The sequence below is a fragment of the Chrysemys picta genome, chromosome 4 (assembly GCF_011386835.1).
Source record: "Chrysemys picta bellii isolate R12L10 chromosome 4, ASM1138683v2, whole genome shotgun sequence".
NCBI lineage: Eukaryota > Metazoa > Chordata > Testudines > Emydidae > Chrysemys > Chrysemys picta.
The window spans coordinates 139669889-139696282 of NC_088794.1; the positions used below are offsets into that span (position 1 = coordinate 139669889).

Here is a 26394-nt window from a genome sequence, read left to right on the forward strand (position 1 = left end):
AAACAAATCAAAAAATATTGCAGGAAAAGCCCAGAACTGCTAAATAGCATGTGTTTGATATTTCACTCCTTTGTTCTTCCATTTGGGGGCTTTGAAGAGCCATCAGTTACCACATACAGGTATTTACAGCAAAGATGAATTTGGCCCAGCATCAGTTTCTATTTTTAGCAGGCTGCTGTCCTATTGCTGGATTTTTCCCTACATTATGTAGAACATACAGTATTTTCGCCAGAGCAGTCATGCCGGAATTCTCAGACTACACACAGCCTCCGTCATTCTTCCTAGCTGCTCTAGAATACATTAGGTGACAACCTTTAGAATTCCTTGAGTTCCACAACCTGTCTCTGCTTCCCATGGACTCATCTTCTCCCTGGCAGCACTCTTAGGCCTTGGCTACACTTACCCGCAAGTTCGACGGCTGGAAATCGAACTTCTGGGTTCGACTTATCGCGTCTAGTCTGGACGCGATAAGTCGAACCCGGAAGTGCTCGCCGTCGACTGCGGTACTCCAGCTCGCCGAGAGGAGTACCGCGGAGTCGACGGGGGAGCCTGCCTGCCGAGTGTGGACCAAGGTAAGTTTGAACTAATTCGAACTAAGGTACTTCGAACTTCAGCTACGTTATTCACGTAGCTGAAGTTGCGTACCTTAGTTCGAATTAGGGGGGGTAGTGTAGACCAAGCCTTACAGAGCAGAACCAGAAAGAAAAAATTGAGTATTTACACTATTAAAAACAGAAGTACACATCCATGAATGGAGAAACACCAGTGTGTAGGAACAAATCCATCTCCTAGGAGGTACACCTCTACCTCGATATAACGCTGTCCCTGGGAGCCAAAAAAAAAATCTTACCGCGTTATAGGTGAAACCGCATTATATCAAACTTGCTTTGATCCACCGGAGTGCGCAGCCCCACCCCCCCGGAGCACTGCTTTACCGCATTATATCTGAATTCGTGTTATATCGGGTCGCATTATATCAGGGTAGAAGTGTATTTGAAATAATTAAAGAAAAAATTCCTGCTTCTGTAGCAATCTCAACATCAGCTTATTTCACCAGGCTATTTGCAACTAGATAAACTTCACAAATGCAAACTTTATGGGATGAGTGCACAACTCAATTACTGCACATCTATTTAATATTTCTTCTTCAAATTAACAAACTATAGCACCCAACGACAAGAACACTGCTTTTTTTAAAAGTTATGTACCAATGACTTCATATTTTCTAGGCAATGAACATTCACCACACTTTCCTTTAAAAGATGCAAGGTAATGTAAATAATTAGGCCACTCTATTACACGTGTAGATGCAATGATAAAATTGTGACCAAGGGCACATGCTGACAGGGAGAGATTTTATAACTTTGCTCCCATAGCTCAGTTTGTCATTATGGACCCTGCAAAACTTAAAATACACCAGCCAACCTCCTCCTTATGCAGAAGCAAAAAGAAGGGCCTTACCAACCAGGATAGCTATATGTGGACTACAGACTGTTCTTGTAGTGTCTTAGCAAGCACACTGCTGTGCACACCGAGAAGGAGTTTCTCACAGACATATTGGCAACTAGGCAGATGCAAGCTTGCTACAGAGAATTGAGTCCAAATTCCTTTTTCTTGAATAAAGGAGGATACATGTGATGGAGTGGAGGTAAGGAGACCATGGATAACCTCACAGCAAAATATTGACTGCTGTAAAACTATTTGAAAGAAAGTTTAGGTAACTATAATTACTTGAAAAAAGAACAGGAGTACTTGTGGCACCTTAGAGACTAACAAATTTATTTGAGCATAAGCTTTCTTGGGCTACAGCCCACTTCTTCGGAAAGCTTATGCTCAAATAAATTTATTAGTCTCTAAGGTGCCACAAGTACTCCTGTTCTTTTTGCGGATACAGACTAACACGGCTGCTACTCTGAAACCTATAATTACTTGGCACAAAACTGGGAGGACCATAGTTACGGCCCTACCAAATTCACGGCCATGAAAAACAAGTCACGGACCGCGAAATCTGGTCTCTCTCCCTCTCCCCCATCCCTGTGAAATCTAGTCTTTTGTGTGCTTTTACCCTATACGATACAGATTGCACAGGGAGACTAGTGTTTCTCAAATTGGGGGTCCGGACCCAAAGGGGGGACACAAGGTTATTTTATGGGGGTCACGGTATTGCCACCCTTACTTCTGCGCTGCCTTCAGAGCTGGGCGGCAGGGAAGCGGCAGCTGTTGTCTGGACGCCCAGCTCTTAAGGCTGCGCCCTGCCAGCAGCAGCGCAGAAGGGAGGGTGTCAAAATACCATACCATGCCACCCTTATTTCTGAGCTGCTGTCTTCAGAGCTGGGTGGCCGGACAGTGGCAGCTGCTGACTGAAGGCAGCAGCACAGAAGTGACGGTGACAATACCATACCATTCCATCCTTACTTCTGTGCAGCTGCTGGCGGCGGCTCTGCCTTCAGAGCTGGGCTCCCGGCCAGGAGCCGTCCCTCTCCAACGGCCCAGCTCTGAAGGCAGCGCTAGCGTCAGCAGCAGCGCAGAAGTAAGGGTAACAGTACCGCAACTCCTCCGCCATAATAACCTTGTTACCCCCCCCCCCCCAACTCCTTTTTGGATCAGGACCCCTACAATTACAACACCGTGAAATTTCAGATTTAAATAGCTGAAATCATTAAATTTACTATTTTTAAAATCCTATGACTGTGACATTGACCAAAATGGACAGTGAATTTGGTAGGGCCCGACTCATAGTGAAGAGGAGCATCACACAAGTGGCCAAAACACACACAGCTCAGCATTATTCTCAAGCAAACCTTTCATCCAATTCAGGAGCTACATTGTCAAATTCCAGAAAGCAACATCCAGTTCTGCTCAGCACAACACACAGCCTCAGAGAGTAACTGAAAAATAGAAGGTACTTTCTAGGTTTTAAGGACTCCCGAAAAAGAGGAGGCTAGTATATTCAAATAATAATATTTTTTTCAATATTTTACTTTTCTAAAGGTAGCGTTACAAATATTGTGAAGTAGCAGCAAAGAGTCCTGTGGCACCTTATAGACTAACAAACGTATTGGAGCATGAGCTTTCATGGGTGCATCCGACAAAGTGGGTATTCACCCACGAAAGCTCATGCTTCAATACATTTGTTAGTCTATAAGGTGCCACAGGACTCTCTGCTGCTTTTACAGATCCAGACTAACACGGCTACCCCTCTGATATTGTGAAGTAGATAGTCGTACATAACAGCCACTTAAACTTAAATATCTGTCCAAAATTAATTTTTAGTTAAGGTTCATTCCTTCATGTAATTAAACTTCACTTATTGATAGAATTTTCAAAGTCTCATGAGGTGATCATGTAACTTTGGGCCAAATTCTGATATTGTTGCTCACATTGAGTAGCACTTTACTCTACTCTTAGCCCCACTAACATGGTGTATGGTACTATTCAACATGAATAAGGGTAACGTAATCTGGCCCAATATCAAATTACTCTACAATTATTTATTTGTGCAGATCAGTGTTATCCTCCTTGTTTGTAATCAGGCACAATTTTGGCAACCAAGATTTCCTTTTCTAGACTTGTATGTGTGAAAGCCTCTACTCAGGAAAAACATCATTTATTTTAAAATATGCTGTAAGAAATTAGGATGATTGGTAAGATATTGATGGATGCCCACCTATATCACCTTTTGAGAGTCTTTAATGTGACAAAAATCAATCAGCTGTCACTTCAAGAACATAAGGCAACACTGTTAATTAGCCAACAAATGGCAATGTATATCTGTGGATAAAAAGTAACAACATCTTTTCATTAATTAAAAATTCAAAAGGGTAATTTTCAGTTATACAAACGACATTAAAATGTATACCATGCAAACATTGTGTTTTTAGGCTTGAATACCTTTTCCCTTATTTATACCCTCTTTGGAAGCTTGAAATTAATTTCTTCTCCCTCACCTCCCCAATTACAGTTTTTTATTGTAGGTATATCTGAATAAGTCTTAATTTAAAACTGTATGAAAATAAAAGCAGTGGAACACTTATGCTTCGAAATAAATGTGCATAAAGCACTTCAAGAACTTTGCAAATTGATAAGATGATAAAAAGGTACAGTACGCTATCTGCTAATAAAAAGTACAGTGGACCTGCCAACCTTGAAAAAGCCCTTTTAAAATACTGTCAAGTGCCATTATCATTTATCCAACAACTATATGATCTCATAAGGCAGATTTATAATAATCCAACAAGAGCACAATGTAAAATCAGCAGTAGGGAGAATTACAGACTTGTCTACTCTACTGAAAATACTTATGCAAGGGTTTGAGGTCACTTTCAAAACTAAATATTAAACATCAATCATAGAATATCAGGGTTGGAAGGGACCTCAGGAGGTTATCTAGTCCAACCCCCTGCTCAAAGCAGGACCAATCCCCAATTAAATCATCCCAGCCAGGGCATTGTCAAATCTGACCTTAAAAACTTCTAAGGAAGGAGATTCCACCAGCTCCCTAGGTAACCCACTCCAGTGCTTCACCACCCTCCTAGTGAAAAAGTTTTTCCTAATATCCAACCTAAACCTCCCCCACTGCAACTTGAGACCATTACTCCTTGTTCGGTCATCTGCTACCACTGAGAACAGTCTAGATCCATCTTCTTTGGAATCACATTTATGTTGAGCTAAAAATCATACAACAACAAGACTAAAGTTTGCAAGTACCATTCTGGAGAGTCTGTGCTCGCGATTCCTTTCCCAAATTGACATGGAATCCTCCTCCTAATGATGGTGTTTTACCGGCACCTATGGGGTGGGGGGGAGGGAACAAAAAGTAACAATTATCAGATACAACTAAAGCATTAAAATAGATCTTACAATGCATCCCTTTCATTCAATACCTTTACAATGTATGATGGGCCAAAATTATGGTCTGGTAAGGGTGGTAACATAGGTATTTGAGGGGTGAAAGGCATAGCACATAGAATAAATTGCACTGAGTTTTTCTCCACAATCTCTCGCCTGGGCTACTCCAAGGTTAGCTAGTGTAACAATGTGCCGCCCCTTATTCCAGAAAGAACATTAAGTCATAATCTAGCCCTCAATTGTAAAATCTTTCTCGCAGTAAACCACAGAACAATTGCTCATTTATATTTTGTTTGAGAAATGTTAAATATTGAATTTTAATAGCTAAACATCTACATTACAGAACAGAAAATGTGGTCAGTGTGCAAAAGGTTCTGTGTTAAGGCTAGTATATACACACCTTGTACATTGAAACAGCTGCAATACAAGTCAAGCACACATACTGTAGATTGGGTTACAGAATTGTGTGTCTAAAATGTAGAGTCGATGAAGCAATCAAGTATTAAAAAATGAGAGGGAAGGTTAGAAAGTAACAAATCTCAGCAGAGTTGGAGTCCCTGTCTACACTACCGGGGTAGGTCGACCTAAGTTATGCAACTCCAGCTACATGAATAACATAGCTGGAGTCGACGTAGGTTAGGTCAACTTACTGAGGTGTCTACATCGCGCTGCGTCGATGGGAGATGCTCTCCGATTGACTTACCTTACTCTTCTCATTCCGGTAGAGTACCAGAGTCGACAGGAGAGCAATCTGCGGTTGATTTAGCGCAGGGGTAGGCAACCTGCGGCACGTGTGCCAAAGGCGGCACACGAGCTGATTTTCAATGGCACTCAAACTGCCTGGGTCCTGGCCACCAGTGTGGGGGGGCTCTGCATTTTAATTTAATTTTAAATGAAGCTTCTTAAATATTTTAAAAACCTTATTTACTTAACATACAATAGTTTAGTTATATATTATAGACTTATAGAAAGAGACCTTCTAAAAATGTTAAAATTATTACTGGCATGCGAAACCTTAAATTAGAGTGAATAAATGAAGACTCGGCACACCACTTCTGAAAGGCTGCCGACCCCTGATTTAGCGGGTCTTCACTAGACCCGCTAAATCGACCCCCAGTGCTTCAATCGCAGCAGCGTCAATCCCAGCTAAGTGTAGACATGCCCTCAGATTCACTCTTACCTTGCTAAACTAGCATATCCTAAGGGACAGTTGCTTCACTGAGTGGCTTTAGTGTGAGCAGGCTACTTGAAATCAACAAGAATATTCACAAGAGTAAGGGTTGCACAACTGGCCCCTAAACTATTAGTGATGAACAATTGGATTGTTTCACAAAAGATGATTTTTTCAAAAATAACCATAAGGTTAATGTGACAAGTTGGACCCCTTGGGAAACCACCTGATGTGCTGAGATACCACTGAATCTACCTGTTCCGCCAGCATGGGCCCCCTTTAACCTGTCTTGCTGAGCCAGGCTCTTAAAGCCTCCTCTAACACACACACACCAGCAGGGCCACACCCAGCTACAGATCAGCTCTGGGAAGACTCAGTTTAAGGGACTTGCTCCAGCACTCCCATGTCCACCTCCCTTGGAGTGCAGAACCAACAATATACTATGAAATTCGCCCCCTCCCTCAATGTGGAGAGAGGTGTGCACACTTCTTGCCCCCCCCCCCCCCAGTTAAAATTACAGAAACTGGGTTTAATAATAAACAAACCAAATTTTATTAACTATAAAAGACAGATTTTAAGTGGTAAAAGGGGTAACAAACAGAATAAAGCAGATTACTAAGCAAATGAAATCAAGCACGCAAAGTACGCTAGTTTCACTAAAGAAATTGGTTACAAACAGTATTTCTCACCCTAGATATTGTTGCAAGCAATTTGCAAAATTTCTGTGGTTCAGAGTTCCAGTTATATTCCTTTTCAGACCTAACTCCTGTCTCAGTCTGGACTCCCCTCTAGCCTTCCCTTTTGCAGTTTTTCTACTTGGGCAGATAGGCCATGGAGAGGAGGAGTCTTGTTTGCTTTCCTCTCCACCCTTAAATAGGATTTACATAAGGCAGGAATTCTTTTGTTTCACAAAACTTGGCCACCCTTCCCTTACAGTGGAAAGTTACAAGAAGTCACAGGCAATGTTTTAGTATCATCAGGTGACAAGACTACCTGACTCTGTAGGATCACAGCGTCCATGAGTCAGTGGCAGTATGGAGCATCCACAGGAAGGCCAAGCTTTTCACAGACCATTGTCCTCATTGATGGGCCATGAGCCCTGTCTGGCTTTTCCATTGTTGTACCCGAAGTGTTCGCAGTGGGCGCCACCCAAAGCAGCATAGTTGAAATACAGATACATAGTCAATATTCCTAACTTCAGATACAGAAATGATGCAGGCATACAGATTGGATAATCGCATTCAAGAAATCATAACCTTTCTAATTATCTCTCACGTGAGCCACCTTGCACAAGATATATCTGAGTTATGTCATATTCATATCATAAGCATATTTTCAGAAAGAATATGGACTGACACATCACAGTTACCTCAAGCAAAAAAACTTGGAAAATACCAACTTTAACAGCAAATCAGTCTAAAATGCTAAAACCTGTAGTACTGAATATGTATGTTGGCTGTTAAGTAGTTAATTATCTGAAGAATATTTTGGACTCCAATAGTCCTCTCTTTAGGGTAAGAAAAGGAGAAGATATCATGTTCCTATCAACCCTCCCCCTCCATTCCTCCAAAATAATGGAACTACACTCTTCCATATGAGTACAGCTGTACAAGACACTCTCTAGAGCCAAACACCTCTCTACAATGAGACTCTAGCTAGTGAGATACTTCCCTCCTTTACATATCATCTGGAAATAATTCCAGGCATTCTCTCCCACACACGGGCTGAGTACGATACCTCCACAATAATGTAAATTCAAGAAGTGAAGAACTGAACTTGGATCCCAGATTGTTCCAGCCACATGGAAATATGCTGCACTGCTACTGACTTGCTGGGATAGTGCCCACTCTTAAATGCTTAAATTAAATTAGTTGGAAAGATGCACAAAAGAGAAGACAAAAAGTTAGACAACACATTCCTATGAAAGCTTTCTGGACAACACTTTTAAGCTTGATTTTCCATACAAGGGTATACAACCCTTTGAATCTGGTCAGGTTTTCAATACTCTCCACTCACCATGGTGACAAACCAACTTCAATGGCCCCTTCTTTAAGGAGCTCCTTTCAACCAAATACTTCAAAGGCTCTAGATGTGGAGGCTCCACAGTTTAAATGTTACAGCTCACAATCCTCATTAAGGAACCAAAACACTCATCATGGCCTCTGACTCCCAATGTGTGCGTGTCTAACCTCACTGTTCCCTCCATCTCAGACTGCTGTGGAAGATAATACATCATCTCTCCATTCCCATATATACAAAATGGCCAAATCCTTAAATGCTCTAAGACAAACTGATTAGCTATAAAGGACAGGGCTTTCCAAAGCAGAGTGTTCTAGAGCAGTGGTTCTGAACCTTTTCAGACCACTGTACCCCTTTCAGGAGTCTGATTTGTCTTGTATACCCCCAAGTTTCATCTCACTTAAAAACTACTTGCTTACAAAATCAGACATAAAAACACAGAAGTGTCACAGCACATTATCACTGAAAAATTGCTTACTTTCTCATTGTTACCATATAATTATAAAATAAATCAATCGGAATATAAATATTATACTATACATTGAAATGTAAGTACATAGAGTAGTATAAACAAGTCATTGTCTGTATGAAATTTTAGTTTGTACTGACTTCACTAGTGCTTTTTATGTAGCCTGTTATAAAACGAGGCAAATATCTAGATGAGTTGATGTACCCTGTGGAAGACTTTTGCGTACCTCTAGGGGTACGCATACCCCTGGTTGAGAACCACTGTTCTAGAGAAGTGCACAAAGATTTCATTTAGTATTAAGAGGTCTAACTACCAACATGCATTTCAAGATTGGCTCATGCTGGTCAGTATATATTACTATCATTTTTCTCTTTTAAAGTACAGCAAAAAACTAAGGCCCTGATCCTGCAAACACTTACACTAATGCTTAAATTAAGTAGGTGAGTAGTCCTGTTGAATTCAACTGAACAATTCAGGTGAGTAAAGTTAAGAACATATATAAGTGTTTTGAGATACAGCTAGAGCCTAGGAGAGTTGAAAATAAAATAAGTTATTCTTAGACCAAATAATGTGTAATGGAAAATATTCTAATATTAATTATTTGTATTATGATAATACCTAGAGGCCCCAGTCAAGATGTGCTAGGATGTGTATACATACACACACACACTCACTAAGAGACAGTCCCTCCCCCAAAATCTTACTGTCTAAATATACCAGACAAAAGATCAGAAAAAAAAGGAGTATTATAATCCCCTTGACATTGAAACCCATCTACTAGGAAATGGTCCCGTTTTGCATAAGCCAAACAGGCACAGCAGGTAGATAAGGACTTTCAGTTACTACCAACATCAACTGGGATTCGAACTTGTAATTTAGACATAAAAGATGATCTTCCTATCCACTAACATATGTGGAACACTTCACCTATTAGGACTAACAGCATAGAAACAATTATGCTTCTCACGTTTTATGCTTTTTCTACCTTCTCATTCCTTGTTGCTAAGAAAGTTTTCACGAAAATAAAATTAGAGTGGTGCTAAAAAATATGCACCTCTGGCAAAAAAAACAACAAAGCGGAACCAATTGAAACAACTCTACAACCAATAGACCACCACCTCCAGGAGAAACAACTACACCATGACCTGCCACATGGCTATCACATGACACCACATCATCATCAATCCATCAAGACTACCCCAAACAAGAACTGAAGGGTCTGTACTTTCCAAGGAACCAAACTTCTGTCCCATCACAGAACCAGGTATCATACTAACATGTAGAAACCTAGAAAAATTCTTCCACCGACTCCACCTCAAAGAATTTTTCACAACAAAGATGACACAATCCACAACTACCATATCCCACCGACAGCCATAAGAAAAAAGAATCATCTGACGGGACATGCCTCAGTGGATGAAACCACACATTGGATGATTACATTGATTGTTTCAGGAGGTTAAAAAATAGACGCTGAAATCCTCAATAAAGAATACTTCCACTACAATCGCTCTACCACTGAGAGGACAGCTATACAGTCCCTGAAATCCAAACACCAGATAGTGATCAAACTAGCTCACAAAGGGGGCGCTATTGTAGTCCTTAATTATGATGACTGTCAATGACGCAAACAGACAAGTCTCTGGACACCACCTACAATAAAGAACTCAAAAAGGACCCCAAAATTCATTCTTCCTGATGCCATCAGTTATTAGCTCTCCTTCCCCACTAAGTAGAAGACCTTCACCTTCCTCCACCTTTCTCTTGCTTCTAGTGTATTTAAAAAGACAATTTGTGTCCCTTGCTAGGACTAACTCATTTTGTCCCGAAGCCTTTCTGATTCTGTCCCTACATGCTTGTGCTATTCTTCTGAACTCCTTAGCAATTTGTTAATGTTTCCATTTTTTGTAGGACTCCTTTTTGATTTTCAGGTAATTAAAAAGCTCTTCATGGAGCCATAGGCGCCAACTTCCCCTCTTTCCCCTGGGTGCGCGATCCCACCTCTGCCCTCGCCCCCGCCCCCATTCCAACCCCTTCCATGAGGCCCCGCCCCCATTCCAACCCCTTCCCCAACTCTTCCCCCTCCCTGCCCCTATTCCAACTCCTTTCCCAAATCCCCACCTCCTCCCCTGAGTGCGCCACATTCCCACTCCGCCCTCCCCGCCTCCCCGGAGCGTGCGAACGCCACCAAGCGGCCAGGCGGGAAGCGCTGGGAGGAAGGTGGAGGAGCAGGGACATGGCACGCTCAGGGGAGGAGGAGGAGGGGAGCTTGGCTGCCAGTGGGTGCAGAGCAACCAATAATTTTTCCCCATGGGTGCTTCAGCCCCGGAGCACTCACGGAGTCAGCGCCTATGCATGGAGCCATATTGCTCTTACCACTTTTCCTATCTTTCCTTTATATTGGAATAGTTGGCTGTTGTGCGTTAATATTGTCTCCCTGAGAAACTGTCAGATCTCCTGAGCTTCTTTCTCCCTTAGATTTACTTCCCATGAGACTTTACCTGCCAGGTCTCTGAATTTGTTAAACTCTGCTTTTTTGAAGTCCATTTTCCTCATTCGGTTGCTCTCACGCTTTCCTTTCCTTAGAATCATTAAATCTATGAATCCATTGTCACTGTCACCTCAACTGCCTTCCCACTCTCAGCTTCACAACCAATTCCTCCATGCTGGTCAGAATCAAGTCTAAAATGACAGTCCCCCTGGTTCTTCCACTTTCTGAAACAAAAAGCTGTCCCAAGAACTTATTGGAAATTTTGTGTTTTGCCAGATTACTTTTCCAGTCGATTCTGGGTAATTATATTTCCCCAGTTACTACCAGTTATGCAGAAATGTCACCTCTTTCTCTTCCTTTAAAGCTTCCCCATCTTGTGTTACACATCAAGATATACACATTGTATATAAAGGTCACTTCTTTTATATGTGATGATATGCCCAGCTCCTACTGAGCTGAAATGGGAACACCACACGTATCTGAATGAAGAATTTGGCTCTGAACATAGGTAGAAAAATAGTTATGTGCTCATACGGTTTAAATGTAAAGTCTAATTTTACTATCAACTAAACTGCATAAAGTTTCACTAACCATCTTCATAGACTAAATAACAAAAATAATGCAGTGTTGCAGCTGGATAGTTAAAAACTCCACAAAAAGTCAGTAAACTCAGCCATACTGCAAATGCTGTATGTTTATGGTATACACTTAAAGACAAACAATAATATTAAGCTCATAAAAATAGCAGCCACTACACAAGGCCAAATTAACATTCTATTTTAATTCTAATTTTTATATTTCTTGACTCTTTTCAATTTTTAACTATGCAGCTTTAACAATGAACTAACAAACTCTTTTCTTTGTTTGTTTTAAAATTTTAATTTCCAAGATTTACCAGAAATATAACCCAGAGCTATTTCGGGGCTTACAAGCAGAGCCTGTTATGTTCCTTGATCTATGGAGTGCAGATGCAGCCCTGCAGAACTTAGGAACTCCACAAGAGAGGGCTGCAGCCTGGGCAAGTCCCCTGTGAGTACTTCCATCACTCTGTGCAACACATCTCTTCTGAAATGAGCACTTCACAACTCTATGAAGTCATCTACTAAAATATTCCCAGTACCATTCAAACTCTCAGCTTTATTAAATCAAAACCTTCCTCTCTTCCCAGGTTCAGGGTTAGTCTGTGATGGTTAGCTACGAATGCTAGGTAAAGGGAGGTGTGTGGAGATGCAGCGTCCCAAAAGCATTTAGGAATTGTACTGCAGGCAAAAATCTTTCCTCAGGCCACTCCCTGCATGTAATCAGAGGCACATTTTGCACATGCTGTTGGGATGGCCCAGAATACCCCAAGACACCTGCCCTTACTCCACAGATAGCCTTGCCTCTAATTCTTCCCTCCCACCTTTTCAGCATCATGCTCCCCAAGGAGCAACAGGAGCAAGCAGTCTATGCATTCTGGGGCTATTGAGAGTGGCTCAGCATGGCAACCCAAGGAGGACAAAAATGGGGGTGGGAGCAAGCAGTGTTTCTTGCCTATCTCTCCACCCATGTGTGGTCAAAGAAGGACCACGCACAGTCTACACAGTTTCAGCCAAAACATTCATTTTTCAAAATTAATGAGTTAGTGAAAAGAGGGGGTTATAATGGAGGCTTTCTTGCAGCTTTAACTACAGAGTAGCTGTTGCTTGATGAGACCACTATAGTTAACACCTGGCCAGCACTGTACGTTTATGAAAGAAAACACTCTACTAAAAACTAGGGAAAAAAGCTATATTTTAATATCCTCTCTCTGCAGATACAGAATAAAACTTGTGAAGAATACAGAATGTACCAAATCAAGTGTGTCATAACCCAGGGCTTTTACTAACGAGACTGGGAGACTTAATATAAAAAATTAATGAGCTTTCCATTAAAGTTAGACCATGAAACCCAAAAGCAGTGTAGGTCAATGTTCCATTGCAATTCACGTCTGCAACAGCTGAGGATTTAATAGTTTTGACTGCACAGAAATCTTTAATCAAAATCTATAAATGAAAGACTTCTGTTCTTATATTCTCCCATCGGCCAATTTTACAGACAAGTGAACAGATCTTCACACACTGTAATCTACCAAAATGCTTACGATGAATAAACTCAGCAGAGACATGTTTTCCAGTCTAGACCACTCTAGCTGCATCCGACCCCTCAAAAAGATCAGCTCACTTTCAAAACCACCCCACCACAGGGATAAATATACTGCCCTCTTTCCACAATTTTCCAGTCTGATCATCATACAAAAATCAATGTGGATCTAACACAATGTGAAGGATTCAGCATTTTCATAGCTGCCAACAATATACTCTGCAGTACTTCAAGCAAGCATTTGTTGCTGTCATAAAGACAGGACATACAGGAAGACATGCGCTGCCAGGAAGAATCACCCACTAAGTCTGATGCAAGATTGCCACCTTGAGGAATCCAGGAGATAAGCATAAGGGGAAAATTATTCATAAGTTTCTAAAACTTGCATTTTTTACTTATGTCCCAGACAAATACCTCGATACCATAAGAATAAATAGAGTCTTTGCTCTCTCCTTCTATCACCACCATTATATCTCTGGATGAATTTGGTACTCAGGAAAGTGAAAAACTAACAGATCTGGCTAAAGCCAGGCAAAATATGGGCATGTGTTGTTCAAACTGCCCAATAAGGGTCTGCCAATCCAGTAGGGTTGCAAACTTTCTAATAGCACAAAACCAAAAACCCCTTTCCCGAGGCCACGCCCCCGCTCACTCCTTCCTCCCTCCCGCCCTGGCTCGCTCTCCCCCACCCTCACTCACTTTCACCAAGCTGGGGAAGGGGACTTGGGTGCAGGAGGGGAGTATGGGCTCTGAGTTGGGGGTGCAGGCTCTGGGTGGGGCCAGAAATGAGGGGTTTGGGGTGCAGGAGGGGGCTCCAGACTGGGGCCAAGGGGTTCAGAGTGGGGGACGGGGTGCGGACTCCGGTTGAGGGTGCAGGCTCTGGGGTGAAGGGAGGGAAGCTCCAAGCTGGGGCAGGGGGTTGGGGTGGGAGTGTGGGCTCCAGGAGGGAGTTTGGGTGTGGGAGGGGACTACAGGCTTGGGCAGGGGGTTGCGGTGCAGAAGGCAGCTCAGGACAGGGGCAGGAAGTTGAGGTGCAGGGTCCCAGCAGCACTTACCGTGCTATACGTTCCCAAGAAGCGGCCGCTAGGTCCCTTCAGACCCTAGGCGCATGGGCAGCCACGGAGGCTCTGCGTGCTATCCTCGTGCCCACAAGTGCCCTGCAGCTCCCATTGATCATGGTTCCCAGCCAATGGGAGCTGCGGAATCGACACTTGGGCGGGGGGCAGCGTGCGGAGCCTCCCTGGCCGCCCATGCGCCTAGGGTCCACAAGGATCTGGCGGCTGCTTCTGGGAACCACATGGAGCTAGGGCAGGCAGGGAGCCTGCCATAGCCCCAGACCCGCGCTGCGCTGTTGACCAGACTTTTAACAGCCCAGTCAGCAGTACTGACTGGGGCTGCCGGGGTCCCTTTTTGACCGGGTGTTCTGATTGAAAACCGGACACCTTGCAACTCTACAATCCAGTACACTCCTAACCCACATCTCCCTCTGTTTTGGAACCTTAACTGTGGCCTCACCGCTTTTATGGCTCAAAGTTAATATTACATGGTGTCAGTCTGTGTACTAGCCTTTCACCTCTGGGGACCCGGATCACAAAGAACAGCAATTTTGGTAGTACTATCCTTGTACACCGTTTTGCACATCAGGTAAAATAAAAATAAAAAAGCTGTAGAATCGACTCAAGAGTGAGAGGTCAGGATTGAGGTGCATTGGGAGATGGGAAAACTTGTGAACAATTAATGGCTTAAATTAATAACACTGATTCTTGACTTCTATAAACATAGTAACACAACACAAACCTTTAGCAACATTTGTGGGGTAATTTGCCCTGGACAAAAATAAAGTTAATATCAATACAAAACATTTTATTCTGCCAATTATCATAATTGTCTCAATAGCGAGCAATGTACTTCTGCATTTTGCCTACTTATCATGGTGGATAAAAATCGTGATTTTTTTTAAGATAAAAATAATTTAAATAAAACTGCTTGATAATTTAAAGCAGATTTATTAATTTGCATATTGCTAGTTCTTTACTTTCCCCCCCATTTTCTAGTCTTAAATTGCTAACATGGATTTTTTATGTATTTCTTTAATTAGTTTTCTAGTTAGAATTTCAGATTTTACACACAGACTACTTCTACTAAGAAGTTTCACACTTAAAATGATTTTCTATCCCAAAATAAAAGACAAAGTCCAAGGCATAATTAACGTATTTACTGTTACATGCATCTGACGAAGTGGGTATTCACCCACAAAAGCTTATGTTCCAATACGTCTGTTAGTCTATAAGGTGCCACAGGACTCTTTGTTGATATTTACTGTGTGAACACTCCAAATTCAAAAACAAAATATTTATAAACAAATAGTCAAAACTACACTTGCAACCAACCTCACCTTCCAATATATTGAACTTTCACAAGTCAAGAAAGCTGAAATGCTTTGACCAGGCTATATTTCTTCAATCAGGTTTTGCAGGGGACTTGTGTTCCTAAGCCACCTAAATACCTATTTATGAGTTTAGGAACCTACTTTCAAGGCTCCAATTTTTGGGGGGGGGGGGGGGGGGGGGGGGGGGGGGAATGCATAAAAAGTTCACAACTTTGTTAATCTACTGAGAGTCTAAATAACTTCACATTGTTTAACACTAAATCAGTTTCATTTTGATTATGTCACTAAATTTTTAATTAAAAACAATTTTAGTTCCTGATGCTGCAGGCACTTCTGCACGTTATAGTCCTACTGAAGTCAATGGAACAACTCATAGCTTCCAAGGCCAGAAGGGACCACTGGGATCATCTAGTATGACCTCCTCTGTATAACACAGACCATAGAAATAATTCCCCCAAATAATTCCTATTTAAACTAAGCACATCTTTTAGAAAAACATCCAGTTCTGATTTAAAAATTGCCAGTGATAGGGAATCCACCATGACCCTTGGAAAATTGTCAATTACCCCCACTGTTAAAAATGTATGCATTTCCAGTGTGAATTTGTCTAGCTTCATCTTCCAGCCATTAGAGCTTGTTATACCTCTCTCTGCAAGACTGACGAGAGACCTTTATCAAATATCTGATCCTCACTGACTGGTCAAGTCACCCCTTAACCTTCTTTCTGTTAAACTAAATAGATATCGCTTCTTGAATCTCTCACTGTAAGACTCTTCTCTGAACCCTCTCCATTTTATCAACATCTTTCTTGAATTGTGGGCACCAGAACTGAACACAGTATTCCAGCAGTGACTGCACCAGTGCCAAATACAAAGATAAAATAACTTTTCTACTCCTACTTGAGATTCCCCTGTTTATGCATCCAAGGATCACATTAGGCTCTTTGGCCACACAGTGGCACTGGGAGCTCATGTTCATCTGATTATCCTGGGAAGAAATGACTCTGAAAAAGATTTGGAGGGTTGTGGTAGATAGAGCCCCCCATCCTATAAGTACGGTCTACATTCTTTGTTCCTAATGTATGTACATTTATATTTGCTCATATTAAAACACAGATCTTATTTGGGTATGCCCAACCTACAAAGCAATCCAGATTGCTCTGTAGCAGTGACCTGTCCTCGTCATTATTTACTACTCCAACAATTTTTGGTCATCTGCAAACTCACGATGGTTTTATGTTTTCTTCCATATCATTAATAAAATGTTAAATAGAGTAGGGTCCAGAACCAATCATTCCAGGACCCAACTAGAAATACCTTATTAAATTTTATTCAATTTTTTTATTCAAAATGTTGTGTGACAGTAAATCAAACAGCTCACAGAAGGTGCGGTATATTTAGAATACACTTACCTTTCTCAATCAAAGTTATAAACTCACCATTCGTGTGAATAAAGTTACACACTTGCAGGATCAGAGCCTTAATTTTTACTGTATTATAAGTTTATTGAGTGAGATATTTTATAAAAGCCTATGACACACTGGTGATTAATCATAGAATCATAGAATCATAGAATATCAGAGTTGGAAGGGACCTCAAGAGGTCATCTAGTCCAACCCCCTGCTCAAAGCACATTAATATCATAAAATCAATGTATTAACACTATAGAAGGAACAGAGGGTCCTGTGGCACCTTTGAGACTAACAGAAGTACTGGGAGCATAAGCTTTCGTGGGTAAGAACCTCACTTATTCAGATGACTTGCATCTGAAGAAGTGAGGTTCTTACCCACGAAAGCTTATGCTCCCAGTACTTCTGTTAGTCTCAAAGGTGCCACAGGACCCTCTGTTGCTTTTTACAGATTCAGACTAACACGGCTACCCCTCTGTGACTATAGAAGGAATTATGGATACTCATTAATATTACACTTTGTGGTCTGTGTCCATACAAAGGAAGAACAGGTCTCCTCCAAACAGAAGGGAACGTCACAACTATTTACCTGTCTTCTATGTTAATTAAGCACGGTGGAATCAAAGCAATGGAAGCCCCATTTACATACAGGTGGACGGGAAGACCACAGGAAGGGAAAAACAGCATGAGGTCATCCTGTCTCTTGAAACAAAGTCATTGAACTTTGAAAGATATAAGCAAAGACAGAAACCATCTTTGGAATCCATTGCTAGATAGACACAAGGGAAGGAAACTCCTACAGACCAAGAAAGATGGCTCCTTCAATTAAGGGGGAACTGAAGTCTCTGGAAACTGAATATAGGTGAGAAACCTGCTCAGGCAAAGACCTTTCACCTAGGAAGACAAGGGAAAATCAGCTCCTTGTGCTTTTGGGGAAGGTCTTGACTGAGAGAAAGTCAGCCATGGCTGAAAAGAAGAAAGATTGGTAAGAAAATCTACCTTGAACAAAGATGGTAGCCTCTTAAGTCTCAGCCACTAGAAAGCATATTTTGCTTTGTTTTACTTGTAACTCTTTCTATCTTCATTCCTTATACTTGAGCTCACTTAATCCTATGTATATTTTGTTAACAAATTTGTTTTGTTTTTACTATAAGCCAAACTCAGTGCCGTGTTTGGACGGAAGGGTGTATTTCCGCCAGTTAAGTTAATAAGCTGCAATGTGCTTTTGTCCCCTAAAGGAGCAATAAACCTTATTATTTCTCTAAGTAGTTCAGGTGTGGGCTGGACACTTCAGGGCATGCAGTTTTGGGGAAATTCAGGACTGGAAGTATGTTCCTGGCTGTAATCGAGGTGGAAGCCAGAGTGGGGCTGCAGACAGGCTGCTGGAGTCAGAGCCGCTTAAGCAGGGCTGTCTAGCACACAGACACTCAGGGCGTGACCTGCATGCGAGCGACAGCAGCAAAGCATTGTAAGGCACTCAGGGTTGCAGGGCAAGTGGTGACACAACCCCTTACTGGTCTTGATTTCATCCAGAATGCCATGACACACCCCAAAGCCTCCTGGCTGCTATGACGCAAGGATTCTCTGCTACTGTACACCTTTCTGAGTCTTCTGGCAGCTGTGATGGATGTGTATCTCCATTACTCTACGCCAGTATTTTTGAACCCTTCTCCTGTGATTCTCTCTAGCACCTGTCTCTGCTGAGGTTCACACATGCTTCCCAAACTGCTGCAGAATGAAAATGTCTTGATTCTTGTTAGTTTCAGTACCAGTCACAGAAACTGAAAAGAAGCAATGATAACAGTCACTTCATTTTCACTCTGCTGCACCCTATAAAGCAGCATTGTATTGGTTTAACCATAATTTCCACTTGGAAGGTTATTTCTGTAACCATTAGGGCTAGAAATTTACTACTCTTTAAAATGAAAACTTAGATTATCCAGAAGATAACAGTCACTTGCTCAGTAAATTTCCTACTCACCCCAAGTGAATTCATTTTGTCAAGCCCAGATAAAGCTTTTACAGAACTTGGAAAAGGGTTGGCTCTCTTTGGGGAATCAGAGGGAAAGAATATAAACTAATAAAAATGAGCATCTTTCTATAAATCATTAAAATCTTCAGTAACTGTGCAAAATTAGACAAGGCTTCGGTCAAGTTCAAAGTATCAAATTATATTTAGGTTTTCACTACAGAGCTAACTGCAAACTTCCTGATCATCTTTTCTAAACACCAAAGTAGAGCACTTAACCTTCCTTTCTCCTACCAAACTGGATTACAGCATATCCAGTGAACTTTCTAAAGTCCGTGATAAATTTCCAGCCTCCTTTCACATGGTTCACTCCCTGATAGAACTCTGTACAGACTGCGGTCATGCTGCTGCTTCTCGTTCTCTCAATACAGAACAAGTATTTCAAATGAGCTTTAACTGGTGGGTGGGTGAGAATGTGGGCAAGACAGAGAGTAAAAGATCTCCTTGCTCTTGCTTGCAAATAGAGAGAATTTTAAAATGCCCTTCTAGGATCCAAGACAATACACAAACTTAGTATTGCTTGTTTTGCTGTCCTCTCATGCCTTGTTTTCTCAGTTATGTTTTCAAACCTGCTTATGCTGATTCTTTAGCTTAACAGTACTCTTCTTAGCTGAAATTCTTTTCTTTTCCTTTGGTTAGTAACTAAACTAAAGCTTCACATCACAGCTTCTTTTTTAACTAAAAAAATTGTACACACAATGGACCAAAATCTCACCCAAATATAAAATCCTTCAAATGTAGTCAGGGTTGCTACATATTTTTTCTCAAAAGAAATTAATTTTATTATGATCCTGTGTCTGTGTTAGGACATCCAAAATAATTCAGAATTCTAATTGTTCTGAAAACAACTGAATTTTGAGAAGAGGCAACTTTAGTGGTCATCTTAACTCCCACTTAAGATCCGTGAACTGCAAACACAGAAAAAGATCAAGGTTCAGAAAAAGGTAGGTGAACAATTTGGGTAAGACCAATTGGGTAAGCCCATTGAGAACAGAGATGGATTACAGAAAGAGGATCAATAAAAGGAAGAGACCACCTAGTCTTGTTCTCTTTGCAAGAAGAACGTGGTCTGGGAGCCCAGCTGCAGAAGGGTCAGTCTCCTAGCAACACAATGGACACAGCTGATCCTGGAAGGAGCTGCCTGACTGATTGCACTTCCTGATTGGTGGAGGGGAGGAGCTAGCTACCACTTGACCTAGCAGTAACCAGAGCTCATTGGCTGCTCACTGTGTTCCATGCCTGCAGCAGTGCTTGGTCCTACTTCCTGTGCCTGCCCAGCCTGTTCCTGCCCTTCTCCGTTCTTGATGCCTCTGACCATATCTTTGGCACACATATGGGCTCTGGCATTGTCTTTTGATTCATGGCTTTGACCCTCAGCTCTGCTCCTGACCAGGCCCCTGGGAGTCCCGTGGTCCTGATTCTTGACTCTAGCTTGGCTCTGCTCTAATCTCCAACCTGGCCATCTCCATGGTTTCAACCATTAGGCATGACTGCCCACATCCCAGTTACTAACACTCTGAACTATCAGAGCTCAGCTATCTTTTTCCCTTAGTTTCATATTTATTTTTTCTGTCAAACTCAAGGGTCATACTTATGAAAGCGGACAGTTTCTCCCAGCAACTACCACAAGACTATGGGATTCCCTTCCAGATGTAATAGGAAATGCAAAGTCTCACTTCTCTCTTGCACACCCCACGTGAACGCAACGACAAGAAGCTACAGAGACCACAGTCTACCTTTGGTTAGTTGATGAAAGACTGAAATGGCTGCCAAATGTACCTGGATGGAGTTAATCTTTAAATTACACTCAGTTAGATAAAGAAGGTACTCAAGTAATTTTTATGCAGGACAAGTAATAGGGTCTTCTTGGACCCTATCGCATGACATGACAATCACTCAGAGTTGTATATCTTTCCGGAAAAATGGCTTCTGGGATGTCAGGAGAACATGACTGTGATTAATCTCTGAGCAAAAGTATTGCCAAGCTTAAAATGAACAAAGGTATTGTCGGTGTTAGGCCTCACACTTCCGCTTTGCAAAGGTAAAAAGGACACGCTTTGCAGAGGTGAAGGAGGCCAAGCTTTGCAGAAGTAAGCTAAGACTTGTGATCAAAACGCACTGCAACTCCTATAAAAGGAAATAAGTTGTGCCCCCAGGCACAGCTTGTCTAACCCACAATTAAAACAATTGGCTACAAGAAAATAAGTAAGTATAAATTATATGGTTAAAGCAACACAAGGAGATAAGCAAGCATAAATTATACAGCCAAGGCGACAACGCTAACCACAATAAAGATTTGGCTGACCCTAATTGGTCGGTCTGTTTTAAGACATGGCGGACAGATCAGATAAAAAGTACGAAGGCACGGGACTGTGTGTATGTTTCGGTCATAAGAGAAACCTGACCCACACCCCCTGAACCGAAAGGACGTGCACTTCACGACCATCTGTACCTGGCCAGCGCAGAAAACGGCCAACTGAAGGGTAACATATTTTAGGGCAAATGCAGGGTAAGGTCATGGAGTAAAGAAGTCTGGTTGCTCGGGCAGAACTGATCTCAAGTTCTATCGATACTATTGAGTTAAGAATAGTAGTAAATAGCTAATGAATAATAACTTTACATGTACTTGTGCTTCGGTATAACTTGCCATTTATATTAATCCTTATTCAGTGCTGGTCTTTAATCTTGCTTTTCTTATTTTGTCTGTGTTGCCTTTATAGTCGAAAGTCATTAAAAACCTTTTTTGAGGAATAATCAGTAGTTTTAATTTTTCTTATAAGGGCACCACTCAACCTCATTACATCTGTGTTGGGTGGTGGGAAGTAGTGATCACCCAGGGCCCAATTAGGGTCCTGACGCACGCCTCCCTCTTCCTTTATGTCCGCAATGACCTATCTGCTCAGAGACACCAGGTCAGGCAACTTGTCCAAGACAGGACTCCCTGGCTCTAGATGTGCTCTAAGACCAGAGACTCTCAGCCTGATGAGATTAACCTTGGCCATTTGCAACAGAATGGAGAACCGCAATTATGTGCCAGCAAGCAGCTATTAGGACCATCTAATCTTCCTTGTTCCAGAGCCTTGCCAAGATCTTTGCTACCAAAAGGACCGGAAGAAAGGGACATGACATAGCCTCATTTTCAAGTGAATGGAAAGGCATCCCTAGCAGTCTTTTCTCAGTACCAGGAACAGAAGACAAGTAGCTGCTTGTCAGATGAGTGGTGAAAATATCCACCTCTAGTATCTTCCACTGTAGGAAGAGCTAATCTGTGACTCCCTGATCCAGAGATCACTCAAAAGAATCTATTATGGATTAATTTAGTCTGCAATCTTATTCTCCTCTTCTACCAAGTCCATGGCAACTAAAAATATTATCACTATTGCTATTGGACAGACCTCACGTCCATCCCACAAGGCTTCCCAACAGAGGAAGTATGACCTGGTGCCTCCCTGCTTATTTATATAAACAGTGGCCTCTTTGTTTGTTTGTTTGAACTACCTTTGGGGAAGATTTGGTAGACCACATTACAGCATGTTGCAGATGCAAACTGGTAAAACCATCATCCATCTGCATCTCTGCATTGCAGCTCAAAATGATGGGGCACAGTACCAAAGGTCTAGCTAGTCTTCTCTCTGATCACAATTGCCTCCACCAACAAGCTCTTGTTGGGACTTAGCCAGTGGCAACCTCAGTGGAAGATGTATTTTTTTTTCTTGATCACCTTCAAGACAAGGACAGCTGCATGAAGGGTCTGCCATATTTCCCTCAGCTCCCCCAAAATAGGGTGCAAGAACACAGCAACTTTAATACCCAGGAGGTCCTGACATGGGCACCTTGCAATTTGACTCCACTGGATTCCAGGACCGGTTTAAATTCAAGATTGGTTGAAGCAATTGAACAGCCTCTGTAAAAAAGTGGGAAAAGTAGGGCCCTTCTCTGCAGAATCACTGCCTTGGTGCTTCTTTCTAGTAGAAAAATACTTTAGCCTCAGAAAAGTTCTACAACTCACTCAAATCCAACTAATAGTCTACCAGCCTCATTCTCAGCATGCCCACAATCAAGTGTTTGAAACTGTCTAAACCAAGCGTTCTCACAAAAAAATTTTGGTGGCCTCAGAGTGCGGCCACCAACTCTTGCTGGTGGCCATTCTGACAATTTTTTCTAAAATACTTAATTAACTTTAGGAAAAACAAATAAACATGCACACATACAGGTCCAAATCATCATAATTTATTTATGTCTGGGGGTTATTTCAGACTCAAGAATAAAAATAATGGACAGTTGTCTCTATTCTTTACTGGACCTAAACAGAATAGAAACACAAATGAGTTCTCCTCAACGGAACTCAACTACCTTTGAAACACCAAATTTCCTAACCCTATGCAAATCTAAGCACCACAAGACCAGCTTCCTGATGAACCAGAGCTCTCTGACTTCAAGCACCAAGTCCCTGAATGCATCATGGAGCTGATGTGTGGCACAGCTCTCGGCTTCACCGGCCAGATCTATACTGACACACTGGCACCAAGTCAGAGGGATCAGCATTTGTAGCAGACACAGGCTTTTGCTTTAAGGGTTTACCCTTGGAAGCATTCTGCAACAATCTCATGCCAGACTTAGGCCAGATCTACATTATAAACTTACACTGGTATAACTACATCGCTCAGGGGGGTGAAAAATCCACAACTCGTAGCAATGCAGTTATACCGACCTAACTGCCAGTGTAGACAGCAATGTTGACGGGAGGGCTTCTCTCGTCAACACAGCTACCACCTTTCGTGGAAGGTGATTAACTATGCCAATAGGCAAGGCTCTCCTGTCAGCACACTAAGGTCTTCACTGAAGCACTGCAGCATTTTAAGTGTAGACTTGCCCTTAAAAGGAGTAAGATTGAGATAACATTTGCAAATGTATCCAGCAGCCCTGCAGATCATGGTCAATTCCAAGGCAGACAATGTAGCAAATACCACCACACAGGTGGCTGGGAACACGTTACCTTGACTCAATGCTCTCTATACTGGTTCCCCACTGAACAGAGTCCAGTTCATGTTTGCTGTGTTGATCTTTAAAGCCCTGAATGGAGTTAGACCTAACTACCTGAGTTCACGGTCCTCTCTCTGTCTGTGACCATGACCTCCCACATGTGCTATACTCCAATGGAAAAAACAGAACTGTTAATCAATAAGGGATACGATAAATCCTTATCACCAGTGTTATCCACACAAGAGGGAAATATCTGTGATGTGTTAAGTATGAAGAAAAAGCACCTGATATGACAGGTGTGCCATATGTTCTCTAAATAACATTTGACAGTGCAAGGATTCAGATTCAAAATAAGGGGATCTCATAACTGCCTGAGACAATTTTCATAAGAGGCAGACCAAGACAATGGAACTCAATGCCAGTGAAATAGAAAATGACTAAGGTTACATCTACACTAAGCACCATACAGCAGCACAGCTGTACCGCTGCAATAGCACTGCTGTAAGGTCTCCTATAAGAACTCTCCCACTGGCATAATTAAACCACCCCCAACAAACATCGGTAACTATATCAGCAGGAGACACTCTCCTGCTGACAGAGAGCTGTCCACACCAGCGCTTTTGGTGGTGAAACTTATGTTGTCGGGGGGGGGGGGGGGGGGTGTTTTTTCACAGCCCCGACCAACAAAAGTTTTGCAGATAAAAGTGCTTGTGTAGACAAAGCCTTAGTTTGCTAAATTTAGAGCTTAAATGCAAAACCCACCTCTTCCACGATGCTTCCCCACAATAATACCCCACACTTTCATAAGTACACCTCTACCTCGCTATAACGCTGTCCTCAGGAGCCAAAAAATCTTACCGCGTTATATGTGAAACCACGTTATATCGAACTTGCTTTGATCCGCAGGAGTGTGCAGCCCCACCGCCCCGGAGCACTGCTTTACCGCGTTATATCAGAATTCATGTTATAGCAGGTCACGTTTTATCGACGTAGAGGTGTATGTAAAGTTTAAAAGGGGTGGGACACACACCTCCTTCCATTTTGTGTGCGTTTAGGAATGCTCTGAGAATGCCTATCAGACAGGTCCTTAAACTGAGGGCTGTATGCATGCTCACTTTTGGAAACTTTGGGTGCATCTTCACAGCAGAGTTAGCTCAAGTTATCTGCATCATCCGACCTTCAAATGTAAACTAACCGTTGTAGTGAAGACAAACCCTTAGGCACCTAAGAGACTTTAAAGGGGGAAATGTAGGAACCTACAGAGTTAGGTGGCAGCCGAGCTGGGGTTTTGAGAAGCTCAGTGGCACTAAAAGTATCAGTTAGGTACCTATGTCCTTTGTGCATCTAGCCCTTAGACCCCAAATCCTGCAACTGAATCCACGTGGACACAGGGGTCTGCCCACATGGCTCCAATTGCAGGATCGGGACCTCTGTTTGCATCACTGCTTGATAAAATATTTGAAAGCCACCCTTCAGTTATATCAAGGGACGGACAACAAAGACTGGAAAAGAGATATTCACTTGTCTCCAGCTGCTCAAGAGTTCCCCAGCCCAAGTTCTACTCTTGAAAGTAAACGCACCAAACACAAAATCTCACCCAATACAAACCAGACCCGGGGGGAGGAGGGGTCACAATTCAGACACAATTACTGACCTGTTCACCTGTCAGAAAACCTGTCAGATGCCTCTTGCGCAGGATAACGAGCGAGCTCTCCCCTGCATGCTGTCCCTCGAGCAGTGTGCTGATGGGGGGAGCAGTGCTGGACGATACCCCAGGCCGGTGGGTGAATAGGGAGGGCTGCCCCACCGCTATAGGGAAAGCGTTGCCCGTCCTGGAGCCCCCAGCCATAGAAAGCCTGGGGGCACCCCACCCCGTGCCCCCACACAGCCCCCCCTTCCCCCGCTCACCGTCCAAAGACACGAACTGCCCCACGGCCGAGGAGCCGCCGCCGCTGTTCTCCACGAACTGCACCTCGGAGACGATGATGTTGTCCTCGAGCACCGAGCCGCAGCCCGTACACACCGCGTCCCCCCGCGCCGCGTCCACCTCGATCTCCGAGCCGCCGCACACGGCGCACACCCGCCCGCCCGGCATGGTGCCCCGCGGGAGCCGGGGCTCTGCCCGCGCCGCCGCCGCAACCGTCTCCTCCACCTCCCCGGGCCGGGCGCCGCTCAGCGTCCGGCCCCTTCCGCGGCCGCTGCACCGGTCAGCGCACGGGGCAGGCCTCGCCCGGGCCGGCTGGGGAGGAGCCCAACGCTAGCAGCGCCCGGGCCCGCCTCCTCTCGCGAGAGCTCGCCCGCTGCGCGGCCGGACCCTGCTCGCGCCTCCCCCCCCCCCCCCCCCCGTACCTCCGCCCAGATTGGGGCGGGGATGCCTGTGTATCAGCGTCTGGTCTAGAGTCACCGCCCACAGCCTCCGTCACCAACCACCACCCCCTACAGCCGATAGCCCTCCGTCACCCTCTC

General features: G+C 43.1%; 1 protein-coding gene across 4 annotated transcripts in view; it reads right to left on the minus strand.

Annotated features, from left to right (window-relative positions):
* BRF1 (BRF1 RNA polymerase III transcription initiation factor subunit) overlaps positions 1–26158 on the minus strand; it is a 231097-nt gene extending 204939 nt beyond the window's left edge. For all 4 annotated transcript variants that reach the window (XR_010600800.1, XR_010600799.1, XM_005285854.4 and 1 more), the window contains exons 1-2: positions 25837–26158; positions 4708–4788 (exon numbers count right to left, since the gene is read on the minus strand). Coding sequence is in view for 2 of the 4 variants with exons in the window: in XM_005285854.4 (XP_005285911.1) it covers positions 4708–4788; positions 25837–26023 (268 nt within the window). In the remaining 2 variants the exon portion in view is untranslated. The remainder of the gene's footprint in view (positions 1–4707; positions 4789–25836) is intronic.
* Positions 26159–26394: the final 236 nt, after the last annotated feature.